The sequence below is a fragment of the Ovis canadensis genome, chromosome 12, assembly GCF_042477335.2.
Source record: "Ovis canadensis isolate MfBH-ARS-UI-01 breed Bighorn chromosome 12, ARS-UI_OviCan_v2, whole genome shotgun sequence".
Lineage (NCBI taxonomy): Eukaryota > Metazoa > Chordata > Mammalia > Artiodactyla > Bovidae > Ovis > Ovis canadensis.
This window is the reverse complement of record NC_091256.1, coordinates 44,078,423-44,095,302: the sequence shown is the minus strand read 5'-3', so window position 1 is coordinate 44,095,302 and position 16,880 is coordinate 44,078,423. Positions and strand designations below refer to the sequence as shown.

Sequence of the window (16,880 nt, the reverse complement as noted above, 5' to 3'; positions counted from 1 at the left end):
TGAATGGATAAGAAAGCTGTGGTACATATACACGATGGAGTATTACTCAGCCATTAGAAAGAATACATTTGAATCAGTTCTAATGAAGTGGATGAAACTGGAGCCTATTATACAGAGTGAAGTAAGCCAGGAAAAAAAACACCAATACAGTATGCTGCTGCTGCTGCCAGGTCACTTCAGTCGTGTTCGACTCTGTGCAACCCCATAGACGGCAGCCCATTCCGCATACATATGGAATTTAGAAAGATGGTAACAATAATCCTGTATGCGAGACAGCAAAAGAGACATAGATGTACAGAACAGTCTTTTGGACTCTGTGGGAGAGGGAGAGGGTGGGATGATTTGGGAGAATGGCACTGAAACATGTATATCATATAAGAAATGAATCGCCAGTCCAGGTTCGATGCAGGATACAGGATGCTTGGGGCTGGTGCACTGGGGTGACCCAGAGGGATGGTACAGGGAGGGAGGTGGGAGGGGGGTTCAGGATGGGGAACACGTGTACACCCATGGCGGATTCATGCTAATGTATGGCAAAACCAATACAATATTGTAAAGTCATTAGCCTCCAATTAAAATAAATAAATTTAAATTTTTAAAAAATTTTTTAAAAAAGAAAAGAAAATTTAATGTAATGTAAATTCATATTTAGTGCTTGAAGAGTTTTTTTCAGAAAAGATAGTGATATAGACAAAAATATAAAATGTCATTTTAATAAATAGTTCAGTATTACATTTCTTAAAATTTACATTAAGCACTTAGGATGCTACAAGAGAACTAAAAGCGATCTAAGGTCAGATGGCTGGACTCTGAAATAGTTATTTGGTTAAAAATTTCCAGCTAAATTACCTCAAGCCCTAAGAAATGCAATGTTAACATTAAAAAGCAAACAAACAAAAAAAGAAATTCAAGATATTACCAGAATACAGAAGAAAAACCACATGATCATTCCAACAGATGTAGAAAAATAATCTGGCAAAACTTTACATTCTATCATTAAAAAAAAAAACCCTCAGGAAAACAGGAATAAAAAGGAACTTGTTCAACTATTCATAATACTTTAATATAAAGTCTTAACAGTGAGGGTATAAATGTATTTGCCTTAAGATCTGGTATAAGGTAAAGATGATTGCTCTTACTTTCCTATTTAACACTGTTCTGTAGGTCTTAGCTTAATAAGATAAGAAAAAGAGAGAAAACCTACTGAGGTTGAAAAAAGAGGAAGTAAAACTGTCTTTGTTTTCATATGATGTGATTATCCCAAAGAGAATCTCAACATATTTATGAACAAGCAACTAAACTTTGAGAAAGGATTTAGGATTCAAGGCTATAAGTAAATATCAACTGTATTTCTAAATGCAACAAACAACTCATTTCTGAGACTTCAAACAAATCATTTATAGTATAAGAGAACACATAAGATAAATAAGGATAAATATAACAAGAAATGTAGGGGTCCTGTTCACTAAAAACTACATAATATTGTTGAAAAATTAAAGAAGATCTAAATAATTGGAACGATATACCATGTTCATGGATCAGAAGACAATACTGTTAACATGTCAATTCTCCCTAAATTGATCAACAGATTACAATATTAATTAAAGTCTAGTAGACCTTCATGACGGAGAATGCAATGCACCCCATTCCAGTACTCTTGCCTGGAAAATCCCATGGACAGAGGAGCCTGGTAGGCTGCAGTCCATGGGGTCGCTAAGAGTCAGACGAGAGGGAGTGACTTCACTTTCACTTTTCACTTTCATGCATTGGAAAAGGAAATGGCAACCCACTCCAGTGTTCTTGCCTGGAGAATCCCAGGGACGGGGGAGCCTGGTGGGCTGCCGTCTATGGGGTCACACAGAGTCGGACACGATTGAAGCGACTTAGCAGCAGACCTTCATGTAGAAATCACCACTCTACAATTAATATAAAATGTTAAGCAAATACAGTTGCCAAGATAATTTTTAAAAAGAAGGGTAAAATTGGAAGACTCAAAACTGCCTCATTCCAATACTCTAAGGCAAAAGTACTAAAGACAGTGAGATAAATGGATTGATGGACATAGATCAGAGGTGTCAGGGTAATTCAATGAGAGAAAAATAGTTTTTTCAACAAATACTTTTAAAAAAATTTTTGTTGTTGTTTTAGTCGCTAAGTCTTATCAGACTTTTTGAGACCCCATGAACTATAGTCCACCAGGCTCCTCAGTCCCTGAGATTTCCCAGGCAAGAATACTGGAGTGGGTTGCCATTTCCTTCTCCAGGGGATCTTCCCTACTCAGGGATCCAACCTATGACTCTTGCACTGGCAGGCAGGTTCTTTACCACTGGACCACCAGGGAAGCAAACTTTTTCGTTTACTCTATCCCTAAACCAAGGTTTATTGTAGACTTATAGAAGTCTTTCAAGACCTAAAGTTCTTGCCAATACGTAACAACATACCAAGAAAGGCCAGAACACCTGAGTTGATGCACTAAGTCACCCATCTGCACCAGCAGAAAGGATCAGTCCCTGAAGTCTTTTCTCTTTTGCCTCTTTACTGAGAATTATGAAAAAGTTAATCAGGAAAAATATTAGGCAGGCAAGATACTGCTACAAGTAAAAAGAATTTCTAGACTCACTAAATTTTTTTAAATGAATTTTAACCATGAGAGAAAAACTACAAGTCAACAGCCCCAATTTATTTTAAAGGGCAGATAGTTAGTACTTTAAATTTTGAGTTTAGGAATAAAACTGTAGTAAATATCTGGGGGTCAAGTCATGAGAAGTCACTTCATGCTCAAGTATTTGAAATCATGATGCTACTGAATGAAACTGTGTCTGATTTGTTTACATGTAATTTTATTGGACTTTGCAAACTGTCCAGAATATTTATATACTCTTAACTTTAAAAGGACAAAAAAAAAAAATCTGTGCTTATCTGTTTATATGTCTGAAATCACCCATCCTAATCCGATACAGGCTTATTTACTGGATAAACTACAAGGTTATATTTTGCCCCACAAGATCTGTTCCTGTAAAATCACATACTGCCTTAATGCTGTCGTATTTTCAACAAATATTTTTTCAGTTAAATATCCAATTCCAAAAAAAAATGAACCTTGATTCTTTAATACCATAAAGAAAATTAACTTGAAGTGGATTACAGACTAAATATAATTCTAAAAACTATTAACATTTCTAGAAGAAACATAGGAGTAAATCTTAACAACGTTGGGTTAGGAAAAGATGTTTTAAATTAAATCCCATATCTGTAAACTACAAAAGAAAAACACTGATAAATTGTATTTCATCTAATTTAAAAGTTTTGTGCTTCAAAACAGAGGATGAGATGGCTGAATGGCATCACCGACTCGATGGACATGAGTTTGAGTGAACTCCGAGAGTTGGCGATGGACAGGGAGGCCTGGTGTGCTGCGATTCATGGGGTCACAAAGAGTTGGACACGACTGAGCGATGAACTGAACTGAACTGAACTGAAGTAAGAAAGCACACCAGTGGTTAGAAGGATAGGAGGTGATGGTGGAAACTGTAAAGGAGTATGAAAGACTTGTTACAATGTCAGACCTGTTCTATATCGTGATTGTGGTATTGGTAAACAACACATTTGTCAAAACTCACTAATTTGTACACTTAAAAGTGGTAAATTTTACTGAATATAAATTACATATAAACAATATGACTTCTAAACAATGGATTTAAGCAAAAATAAACACAGGGAAAAAATTCCCCACTAAAAAATGAAATGGCAGAACACAGACTGGGAGAAACTATTTGCAAAACATATATACGATAAGTACTTGCAAACTGTATAAAGAAGTCTGACTACTCAATATTAAGAAAACAAACAACCCAATCAAAACATGGACCAAAGATTTTAACAGATACTTCAATAAAGAAGACACAACATGGCAAATCAGCACAGGAAAGCATGTTCAATACCATTAATAATTCAGGAAATTCAAATTAAAACTGTAAGATGCCATTACACATCCAAAAGACGAGGTAAATAAGAAAGACTAACCACGCCAAGTGAGGCAATGATGTTAAATAATATCCTAGAAATGCAAAATGGTACAATTCGGCAGTTTCTTATGAAGCTGAACATACCAAATGACACAGAAATTGTATTCCTAGATATTCACCGAAGGCAACTAAAACTATACATCCACACAAAGATGTGTACTGGAATATTCACATGAAATTTTTTCATAATAGCCCCAAACTGCAAGAAAATCAAATATCTACTAAAGATTATATAGATATGTTATAATATATCCACATAAGACCATAAGAAGAATAAACTCCTGATGTATGCAACAATATTGATGACTTTTTAAACTATTAAGTGTAAGATACGGAACACAAATGACTATATACTGTGTTTTGATATTATAGTTTTAAATATTTAAATATTATTTTGCTACACTATCCTTTTTTTTTCCCTCCTTCAAAGTTTCCAATTTATACACATATTGTGCCTTCCGTTTTTACTCTCTTGAAATGTTCACTCTGGGGTAATCCAGTCTTTGTGCAAAAAGTGTGACTACTCTGAAATTGCCATCCTGTGCCATAACCACAAGGAAAAAAATTGTGAGAACAGATAAATGCCCAGTCAGCTCCTCAAGCTTCAGCTACTTCATCTGATGTTCTAGATATAAAAGTAAGCAACTTAGATGTTGAGTCTAGATGAGTCTTTGGATTATTACTTCACAAGCAGAGATATATTGGTTTAATGAAGTTGGGGAATTTAGCATTGAAATATGGGCTTCCCTGGTGGTTCAGATGGTAAAGAATCCTCCTGCAATGCGGGAGACCTAGGTTCGATCCCTGGGTTGGGAAGATCCCCTGGAGGCGGCCATGGCAACCTACTCCAGTATTCTTGCCTGGAGAGTTTCATGGACAGAGGAGCCTGGTGGGCTACAATTCATTGGGCCACAAAGAGTCAGACACGACTGAGCAACTAAGCACAGCACAGCAGCCTTGAAATATAAAATTACATAGTAAAGACATTCCCAAATGTATTTTGCCTTGAACTGTATGTATTAATGTGAATATTATAATGCATCCTTCTTGGCTTGACACTTTGTAGAAAAGCTCTGGGTGAAGACAACAGAACTCTGCTAAAACCTATGTAATATCCTAATAACTAAAATTGTTAGCAAAGAAGTCACTTGTCAGACTTCTGACAATAAAGATAGTTGTACATCTGTAAACTTAGTAAAATTTTAAAAATCACTATGAATATGAAATGATACTTTTAATTTAAAAGTCACCCAAATCACACCTCCATAAATTAGTAAGTGGATCTAGAATGCTGACTGCCGGCACTTCTGTCTCATGTGAATTTAAAATGAGATCATTGAAGACAAAACGCCAGCAAGATAATGAGAATCTAAAATAAGTATGAGAGACTCTCAAGATTGGCATGAAACTAGAAGTCATATGCAAAAACTAAAATGAATTTTATCAAAGGACTTACTATAGAGTGTACAATGAACTAAAATATGGACAAAAATAGTAAACAACTGAAAATGTTAGCCTTATTTGTACCCAGATATATATAGAATATAGAAGAATGTGAAAAATTTATCAGATGACTAACACTTCTATGTAATCATTTTCCTTTCCCCACTAATCAATCTCTTATCAATCTCCAAGAGATTACAGCCTGGAGAAGGATTTATAGAGGTTTGATATATTATAGAGGTTTGTTTTACAGACCTGAAAGAAATAAGGTCATGAGTAAGGATTTTGGTAAAGAGTCTTAAGTAAAGACATTCTAAATCGAACTATACAGTTTTCAGTTTACTCCCCTCCTTGCCTCCCACCCCACCCCTCCCCCGCCAATATTTTTCTGCTTCTCGAGGGAGGTGGCAACCCACTCCAGTGTTCTTGCCTGGAGAATCCCAGGGATGGGGGAGCCTGGCGGGCTGCCGTCTATGGGGTCGCACAGAGTCGGACACAACTGAAGCGACTTAGCAGCATATAAATTTGAGACTCTGAGAGTTGGTGATGGACAGACAGGCCTGGCATGCTGTCATTCATGGTGTCGCAGAGTCGGACATGACTGGACTGAACTGAAGTTACAGCTGGTAAAGAACCCATCTGGCAGTGCAGGAGATGCAAGAGATGTGGGTTTGATCTCTGGGTCGGGAAGATCCCCTGGAGAAGGAAATGGCAACCCACCCCAGTATTCTTGCCTGGAGAAGCCCATGGACAGAGGAGCCTGGTGGGCTATGGCCCATGGGTTTGCAGAGAGTCAGACATGATTGAGTGCATGTACACACACACATCCACACAATCTACAAAAAGAGAGTGGTTTGGATATGCTAGCAGCAGGGGGATGGGTCACATTATTAGAGCGCTTTTATAATCAGTTCTCCATGTGCTGATTTACTGTCTACCAAAGGTTCTACTGAACCTTCACAACCTTGTTCTACTGAGCTCCAAACCAACCCTTGTGTAGTCAAGGTACGTATCATTCATCAAGCCATAAGAAAAGAAGAATTCATGGTATTCTGCTTACGAACTAGTGAAAGTGAAAGTCCCTCAGTCGTGTCCGACTCTTTGTGACCCCATAACTATACAGTCCATGCAATTCTCTAGGCCAGAATACTTGAGTGGGTAGCCTTTCTCTTCTCTAGGGGATCTTCCCAACCCAGAGATCAAACCCAGGTCTCCTGCTTTGCAGGCAGATTCTTTACCAGCTAAGCCGCAAGGGAAGCCCAAGAATACTAGAGTGGGCAGCCTATCCCTTCTCCAGCAGAACTAGTAGTAGATGTCAAATCCAATGAATTCAATTGCTATCTTTCAGTTGTGTATCTTTACTCTTACACTCAATATACTTCCCTTAACTTCTAAGGCTTTATATAAAGACAGCTGAACACCGAAGAATTGATGCTTTTGAACGGTGCTGTTCAAAACTGTAATGCTTTTGAACTGTGGGGACTGTGGTGTTGGAGAAGACTCTTGAGAGTCTCTTAGACTGCAGGGAGATCCAACCAGTCTATCTTCAAGGAAATCAGTCCTGAATATTCACTGTAAAGACTGATGCTAAAGCTGAAACTCCAATACTTTGGCCACCTGATTCAAAGAACCAACTCACTGGGAAGACCCTGATGCTGGGAAAGATTTTAGGTGGGAGGAGAAAAGGACGACAGAGGACGAGATGGTTGGATGGCATCACAGACTTGATGAACGTAAGTTTGAGTAAGCTGCAGGAGTTGGTGATGGACAGGGAAGCCTGACGTGCTGCAGTCCAAGTCCATGGAGTTGCAAAGAGTCGGACATGACCGAGCAACTGAACTGAACCGAACTTCTAAGGCTTCTCTTGTCTGGCTGCTTCTACCCAGTATTCTCCTTAGGCTTCTCTTATCACCAATGTGTCCAATGTTGGTACCTTCAAGCACCATTCTTAGCCACTTATCTTTTGAACTACACACTATTCTCACACCGGACACCTTCCCTTCCTTGGTTTCAGCATTGCTGCTGAACTCTATTTGTATCTCTAACCTAACTCTCCCACCTCCTTCAGGTTCCCTTGCGGCACCTCACATACAGGATGATAAACTCAGAAATCATTCCTTTTACTGTTCCCTGATTTTACAAATAGCCCAGTACCCATACAAATTCTCCAAGTAGCAAATAGGAAACTGTGTGATGTTTTCCTTTCTCTCCTTTCAGTCATTAAATCCCAGAAAACCTATACCTGAACAGCATTTAGAATGTGATTCCTTCTCACTAATATTGCCTCAATTAACTACTTATCATTTTTTGAACAAGTTACCTAAACCTTCCACCTGCAGTAGCTTCTAAGCCATTTCTCTGCATCCAATTTTATCTTTTCCAATACAAGTCTCATACCGTTACCAAAGTCTCCCTTCTAAAACATTTCATACAGAAATCCTTCCATGTTGCTTCACTGCATCCAGGATACAATCTAAACTGCTTGGGAGAGATCTGGCCTAACACGACCCTAACTACCTGGTCGCATGCTTCTGGCTTCTCTCTGCAGGACTCTGTGCGTCATTCATACCATGCTACATCCGGGGAGGTAGAGGAGAGCTTGCATGAGCTCCCACATTCTAAGCATTCTATTTTCTCTGCGTAGGAATGCTCTCCCTCTCATCCTTACTTATGTAACTTACAGTCAGCGTTAATACTTAGCTCAGCCAACTACTTGAAGAAGTGTTTCTGACCATGCCATTCTCCCCCTTCCTTTCTCTTCCTTTTGGACTGATTCAAATCTACATTCTCTGTATCCCACAACAACTAGTGTTTTCATAGCAATAATGACACCGAATATGCATATTTTCTTGTCTGCAATTTGATACTCATCTTCTCAAGGAAAGTACCATATTTCCCTTATTTCTACATCCTCTGGTGTCCAACTCATTGTAATTGCTCATGAAATATTTAATAGGCAAATGGATTATACTGGAGTGGGTTCTGAACTTAACATATAAACCATCAAGTAAACCAAAACCACCCTTGGAAATTCCTTAGGAAGGCATTACACTGAAGACCAATTTGCTGTCTCAACATAGTTAAGCTAGCACAGTTTTTCCTTTAGCACTGAAATACTAGTTTCTTTGGAGGACTATCCGTACTTACAACAAGATAGGTTCTCCTGAAAACACATTTTTAGCATTTCTTCTAAAGAACCTATGTACCACATTACTTTCTGTTTTTCTTCCTAATTCTCAGTAGTTCCTATTTTACCAGTTTTTTAAAAAAATTCATTTATTTGGCTGCTTCAAGTCTCAGTTGGTGCATATGGGTTTAGTTGCCCTATGGTATGTGGGATCTTAGTTCCCCAAGAAGGAACTGAACCTGTGTCCCTTAATTGGAAGACAGAGTCTTAACCACTGGGCTACCAGGGATGTCCTCTAATTCACCACTTTTGCTAACTTATTTTACCCCTGTTCCTGGAGGGAAACTTTTCATCTATTCGCTTATTTGCTCATTCAAAACATCCAATAAGTGTCAAGTTCCTACTATGTGTCAGGTAGTGTGCTAGGTGCCAGGGTTACACCAGTGGGTAAGTCTTTAGGGAGCTTTGAGCCTAGCAGGAAGAACAGATAAGTAAATAATTATAAAGATAAGTAAATAATTATAAAGCTATGTGCTAATTTTTATGATAGATACAAACACATGATGCTGTTTAAGAGTACTTCTATAATTTAAGAGTGCTTCTCCAACTTTCTGCCTGCAGTTTATCATTTCTCTATATAATATTCCCTCCACTGGTCATCCATCCATCCGCCTACCTATCTTTCTTCCTTCAACTTTAATATACACCTTTGATACAAAATACAAAAGATGCCCAAGAATAAAGTGAAAAATCAGACTTACTCCCATCTTTTCCCCAGTGATTGATTCAGTTTGCCTTCCTGAAGGTAAGCACTAATGTCCAGTACATAATTCAGAGACAGTCAATGTAGACACAGATATATGGTCTTACTTTAACATGATAGTAGCATACTTTATATTCTGTCTACATCTTGCTTTTCTTATTTCATAACATATCTTAGAAAATGCATTGTCTCAGCCCATATTGGGTGACATCATTCTTTTTAATGAATATAAAGTATTTCACTGCATGAATATCTAAGTAGACCTCCTGGAAGTGAAATTGCTGGGTCCCAGAATATGTGCTTTTTTAATTTTGATAGATACTAACAGAGAGATTTCACCAATTTAAATTTCCTATAAAATAGGAAATATTCACCTCCATAACTTAAATTACAACCTTTATGGGAATGGCTCCCAAATCTGTATCCATATTCTGACCCATATTTATTCTCTGTGGTATTTCCATATACATATTTCTTGGAACCTTAGGAAAAAGCTTTTTAAAGCCAACTTTATAATTTTACTCTTGACACACTCTTCTAAGTTCACTACACATATTAATTCTCCATGATCCCAACCAAACGCTTTTCTACCCACATTCAATTAATGAACTCAATTAAGACAGATCAATCCTATATAATTCTATGACACCCATCTTCTTTTTCTCAGACAACATCTGACTGACAAGGGTTCAGTTCAGAATGCCTGGATTACTAAATTCTAACTACCCAACTTGTTCCTCTCTGCTTGTCTACCAGTGATTTTGCTCACATCATCCTCTCTGCCTGAAATAGCCTCTCAAATCAGTTCCCCTGTTGGAATTTCATTAAGCCTAATCTAAACACTAGATCCATTCATAACAAATTTTCTTTTATTAATTTATTAACACTTAGGTCTTTCACTATATTCTAATTTATAATAGTTATAAGATAAATTATAAACTCTTAACACATTTTGATAAACTCACACTGCCAAGGCACTCAAAATGTGTTTACCAAATGAATAAATGAATTTTTTGCAATGCACTAATTCCTGTAAGTCAGATAATTCAATAGGAGGAAACATGCTATAGAGGATAATTGCTTCCTCTTTCCTTACCTCTTTCCCTCTTTCCTTCCTTCCTCTCTTTCCCTCCTTCCCTCTTTTCCTCCTTTCTTCCTTCCCTCTCCCTCCTTCTTTTCTTTCAGGGAATAAGATTATTTTAAAGTCTGTGAGATACAGGACCCTATTTAAGAATTAAATTTCAGAATACTCACAATATGAAATATGTCCAGTAAACTACATTTTCCCCTTGCATTGACTTTGATGAAAAATGGGGAAAAGGATAAAAAATAAAGGAAAAGGTGAAATATACTACTAAAATGATTGAATTTGTCTTCAAAACTAGAAAAACCATCTAAATTCAGTCAAGGTTACTCTTAACTACTATGTAGAAGAGACAACTCAACTGTAATGTACCTGTGGCCTACTGTTAAACCGAGTTTAGAATGGGTGACACAATTTTTCACAAGTTTCACAAAAACTTGCAGAAGAACTATGTAAAGCATTGCCAACCCTGTATGTCTCGTTTTCAAAATTATAACCCGTGATTTTAAAAATCACTATCTGTAGTAAAATGTACATTTAAACAATTTAGAAAAGAGTTGATTATGCGTCCCTATACATAAAGTATTGCTAGTTAAAAAAATAAATGATCATTATATTTCATTAAAAATTATTCAGCTCTCATTTACTAAAATAGTAGAGAGCTATCAAATCTCTATCAAAAAGTAGAGAATTACTACATTATAACTTGTAAATAATTTAGAAAAACAACAATACTACCATGCAAATGCAAGTGTTGGTTATACTTGACTCACCTCTCCCCCATTAACATATTCCATCACAAAACACAAACGGTCTTTTGTCTGGAAGGAATATTTCAGGGACTTGAAATGAAAAAGAAAACATGTTATATTATAATCCTACATTTTTACAACAGTATCAAAAATAGAACACTTAGAAACAGCAAGTGTGATTGATAAATTGTTCATGTTCCTTAAGAGTCTATTTATTCCTTTAAGAACACTTAAATAAAAATTTATGAGAACTATAAAACACATTTTGTGAAGATCAGCAGTGGGCATAATTTCAGGAAAAAGTAAAATTATAATTATTAGTAAACAATCCTAACTCTTAAAAGTTTCTTCCTTTTGAAAGTCTATCTGTTGTTCTTAATCTTAAAACACTTCATTGGGACCAGGAACATACAAGAACTTTGCAAATCAAAGAAAATGGCATACCTAAATAAATGTGACTGAAAATGTTATTTTTCATACTTAATTGCTACAATAAAACTCCCTTAAATATAAAATGTTATGATTATAACATCTTTCCCCTAGTCACTTACTGTTAAAAAGGGATGTCTAGTGTTCTTTAATACTCTGCTTTCAGTTAAAGTGTGTGCCACTTCATCCTACGAAAGAAAAAGGCAAATAAACTTTTAATATATGTTCTGAGCACAAATAATATAAAAATTTCGCTATTTCTCTAAGACCAGAAGAGATTAAACCCAGACACATAAAAAGATTTTAAACACATGCTCCTTTATTGCTTAGCTTCTCGTCTACCAAACAAAAAAAAATCAAATTAGTGATTTAAATCAGATGGCTATCATGTATAAATGCAGTCATACTTTATCAAAGTATATCAATAATGATATAATAATAAGCAAAAATTACCAGGGATACAGAAAATGAAATAGTAAGCCTTTCCCCTTGAAGAGAATGTCCTGTAAGTTAACAGCTAGGCATGGAGTAGTTAATATTTCCATGTTTGTGTTACATTGTATTCAGGGGATACAAAGAATATATTTCAGTAAAGATCATAGAATTGGTAAATCTTCTACCTAAAAGAAAAATAAGTTATTGAAAAGAGGAACACAGTACACATTAAGAGGTTTAATTCTAAATTATACATTTCAGAAATAAAAATAGTATAAAACTGTATATTTTTGTTTTGTGGCTTTTTAGCATGCTTTTCTTAAAAAAAAAAAAAGATCATAGCTTATTCTAGGACACTTTCTAGATCTGGATATATCTAAAGCCAAAAATATACTAAGACTGTATTTCCCCAATTTTGTACATAAATTTCATCTTGACATCAAAAGTGAACTAGGGAAGATTTTCTTCAACATGGAGAACTGGAAAAATGTTTCATATCTCAAAAATGACACTATTTTAAAGAATAAACGAAAGGAAGATAAATGCTGAAACTAACACAACATCTCTGGTCTCTGCTTCTGCCAAGATCCTAAACGAAGCCCTTGCTGGATCAATTTATTAACACTGCCAGCAAATCAAGATTATAAGTAAGAAGTGGAAACTTTAGGACACTGTATTAATCTTTACAAAAGCATCTGACCTTATTTAGACTTAGAAGATAAACAAGCAACAGAATGATCAAAGATGCTAAAATCCAAAAGCCATTCCAAGAGAGTGAGACCAATTCTTTTTTTTTTTTAATTAATTAATTTTACTTGGAGGATAATTACTTTACAATATTGTCATGGTTTCTGTCACACATCAGTATGAATTGGCCATAGGTATACATGCGTCCCCTCCATCCTGAACTCCCCTCCTCTCTCTCTCCCCACCCTATCTCCTCCAGGTTGTCAAAGAGCACCAGCTTTAGATGCCCTGCTTCATATGTCAAACTTGCATTGACATATGGTAATGTATATGTTTCAATGCTATTCTCTCAAATCATCCCATCCTCTCCTTCTCCCATTGAGTCCAAAAGTCTGTTCTTTACGTCTATGTCTCTTTTGCTGCTCTGTACATAAGATCATCGGTACCATCTTTCTTGGTTCCATATGTATGCATTAATATACGGTGTTTGTCTTTCTCTTTCTGACTTACTTCACTCTGTATAATAGGCTCTAGGTACATGTGTCTTTTTCAATTAAATAAAGTGTAATGACATAGTATTTAAAACCAGTGAAATAAAGTATGGGTAAGAAAACATTCAAGTCTTATTTGGTTAATAAGAACCAGGTTTAAATGCTCAAACAACATGAAAACCACGATCATATCATACCATAAATTTTAAGTTAATTAGAACACCAAACATCTTAATAAAAAATAATAAATATAAATGATATCAGAACTAATTTCTATACCCACAATGCTTACCATAATGATTAGTATACAGTAGGTAGTTGTTAAATGTTTTGTTGAACTTAACAGTTTATCATAGGAATTAATTACAAAATGTCACATATGTGGGACTTTCATTCAATCATTTATTCTTTCAATAAATATGAAACAAATACACTCTGGGTATTGTTCTATCCACTGAAGACAGGATACTGAACACCACAGACAAAAGTCCTGTCCTCCTAGAGCTATCATTCCAGTTGGTCAGCATTAATGGAAAAAACCAAGAAGACAAGGGAAGGCTAAAGTTTATAAGAATCATACAATGGAGACAAAATACATGATTAAGGATTATACAAGTGGCTATTTTATGGGCTATAAACCTGAATTCATTGATTAAAAGATGAAATCCTTGACATGCATTTACTAAATAATAACAGTGTAAGTATAAAATCATTTTTTTTAAAGACATATGATTCTTTTGCTTATGGAGCTGACATGCTAGTGGAGAAGACACTGGTGCATATCAAATTGGTACAAATCCAATTTAAGAAATAATTACGAATTCTGATAAGTGATCTTATGAGAAAATGGGGTAAAGAAGGAAAATTAATGCTACTGCAAGATCACAGGTTGAGTAATATGATAGTGTAGGATTGGGGGATTGGGGCACACAACTGATTTCTGTTTTTAAATTTGCTCAGGTTCCTCTCAGAAGGACAACAAAAACAGGAGTGATCAATTAGGAGACAACTGCAGTGTAAGAGTGAAAATAGGATGGCTAGGATGACTGCAGTGGCACCAGAGCTAGATAAAGCATTTGAAATATTTTTGAGATATAAAATTAACAGTGAAAAACTAACAGCTATATGCTTTCAACAGAGGATTAAGTGGAAGTATTACTTTATATGCAGTCAGAGAAGGCAATATTTACCAGTTATGCTTTAGGATTTTAAGTGATCTGAGGCAGTAAACTAGGAAAAGACTAAAAAAAGAGAAGTATGAAACCTATTTGGAAAAGATATCCTAGCACTTCAGTTAATATTTCTGGCAGCTCTTTCATTGTATTTTGTTGAAACAAGCTCATTATATGTAATAGTTATTTTTCTGAATCACTTCGTAAGTTCCATGAAAGATTATTTTTTTTCCTATATTCTGTGATCTGCCTAACCACATTAAAGGAGTCAAGTAAAGATGTAGGTAGGCAAAAGCTACAACAGTATTTCTTTGTTATAAGAATGAAACCAGAATTAATACCATGTACATACATTTTATGTATTAAAATGTATTTTCTACCACACTTTACATCTGATCAAATTAAAATTTTCTCCTTAATGCAAATTTAATGGTACAGTATTTCACATACTAATTAGTATCTGCTATGAAGATAAGGTATGCACAAGCTAAAAAGTAAACACAGATGTCAATAATTTTTAATTACAGTTAAAAACAACATGTCAAAACAAAAAGTTATAAATAACAGTGATAAAACTTAGGGGCTAAAACAATATGATGCTTTTCTAAAAATCCATTTGTTGATCGTGATTACAAATAAAGAGTGCTTGGGTATATAAGTAAAATGTTTTCGTGAAAAAGCTTTCAAAATTTAGTTTCATATATATTCATCCATGGCAAAAGACTAATGAATTTTAAAATCTAATTTCTTTCATAGAAAGCAGCTTAGGGAGAATGGAATTTTTCACGGTTTTTTGCAAACATGACGCAGAATAGTCTTCCTCATACTCATTTTTCCAGTCCTCTCTAATTTATCACTACCCTTCACCAAACATGGTCTAAACTTCTCCTTTTCATGCCCCCCACTTATTGCTTTTTGGTAGTTGTTCTTGGCGGGAGGTGGACAAGGAGCAAATGAAGACTGAGAAATGGAAGAGAACATCTCTATCACTGTGGACACCACAGGTGTCACCTCCTTCAATCCTTGTAGTAACTGAGCACGTGTCTTTGATGATTCCCATTTTATATGAGGTAACTGAGGTTCACAGAAGTTAAACTGCTCGGATTGCAGGTGAAAAGGTCAAGACTGATCTCATCTAAGTCCAACATCAACGGTCATCTCCAACAACTCAGTAGCAACTTAACCAGGTACACTTTAACTCTGTTCACATTATTTTCTCCATTTTGACTACAAGACTCTAAAATCTGACTTCAGGAAGCTGGTTGAAATCAAGATACATGACATCTAAAGCATTTAAACAAAAATAATCCAGAGCTATAAATGAGGCCTAGAGGAGGAGATGACGGAGGTGGGGAAGGAGGGAGAAGAGGGAAGAAAAGATTTTACCTTGGTATCTTTCCTCTTAATCAACCACAATGACTACAAGTGATCATTATGTACTTGCTCTGTTTTGACAAGCCATATGTCAGAAATCTATATATTTTTCCCCATAGAAAGGATGTCGGACTTGGTGTTGTTTGGTCGTTAAGTTGTATCTGATGCTTGCAACCCCGTGGACTGTAGCCCGCCAGGCTCCTCTGTCCATGGGATTTCCCAGGCAAAAATAATGGAGTGGGTTACCATTTCCTTCTGCAGGAGATCTTCCCAACCCAGGGATTGAATCTATGTCTCCTGCATTGCAGGTGAATTCTTTACCAACTGAGCCACCATACTATCATTCAATCTGTCATGCAATCCTGATGGCTTTTCATCAAAATATGCCCCAGACTGAATACGTCTTACCACCTCCACTGCTAATACCCTGATGCAAGCCACTATAATCAATTATCTGGATTATTGCAGTTAACTCCTAACAAGCTCCCTGCTTCCACAGTCTATTCTCAACACTACAGCCAAGGTGATGATATTAAAATGAAAACGATATCATGATATAGTAAACTATACATGATATAGTAAAAAAAAAAAAAAAAAAGTATAAAAACTTCCAAAGGCTGACCAGCACAATGAGTAAAAGCAATATCCTTGCAGCATCTACCACTTTCAAAAACAACTCTCCACTGTTTCACTCTATGCAGGCCATGCTAGACTAGATTCCTAGCTATTTTTAAAATATGCTGCTTCCTCAGTGCTTTTTTTGGTTGTGATTTCCTCTATCAGGAATATTCTTCCTCCCAAATACCTGAATGGTTTGCTTCCTCATTTCCTTCAAATGTTCACTGAAATTTCACTTTCTCAATGAGTTCTTCTGTGATCATTTAAGACAGCAAAACCCACAAAAATCACTAACACTACACAAAAACTAGTGGAACTACTAAATGAATTCAGCAAGATAGCAGGATAAAACACCAACATACACAAATCTCTTTCACTACACTAACAATGACATATCAACAAGAGGAAGTTAAAAAAAGTCCTGTTTGAAATCGCATCAAGAAAATAAAATACCAAGGAGGTGAAAAATCTATACATTGA

The 16,880-nt window shown here is 35.9% G+C and overlaps 1 protein-coding gene across 6 annotated transcripts in view; it reads right to left on the bottom strand.

The window, feature by feature from the left end:
* Positions 1–16,880, bottom strand: part of AKT3 (AKT serine/threonine kinase 3) — a 281,419-nt gene that overhangs the window by 74,688 nt on the left and 189,851 nt on the right. For all 6 annotated transcript variants that reach the window (XR_011247672.1, XR_011247671.1, XR_011247673.1 and 3 more), the window contains exons 7-8: positions 11,746–11,811; positions 11,216–11,284 (exon numbers count right to left, since the gene is read on the bottom strand). Coding sequence is in view for 1 of the 6 variants with exons in the window: in XM_069545551.1 (XP_069401652.1) it covers positions 11,216–11,284; positions 11,746–11,811 (135 nt within the window). In the remaining 5 variants the exon portion in view is untranslated. The remainder of the gene's footprint in view (positions 1–11,215; positions 11,285–11,745; positions 11,812–16,880) is intronic.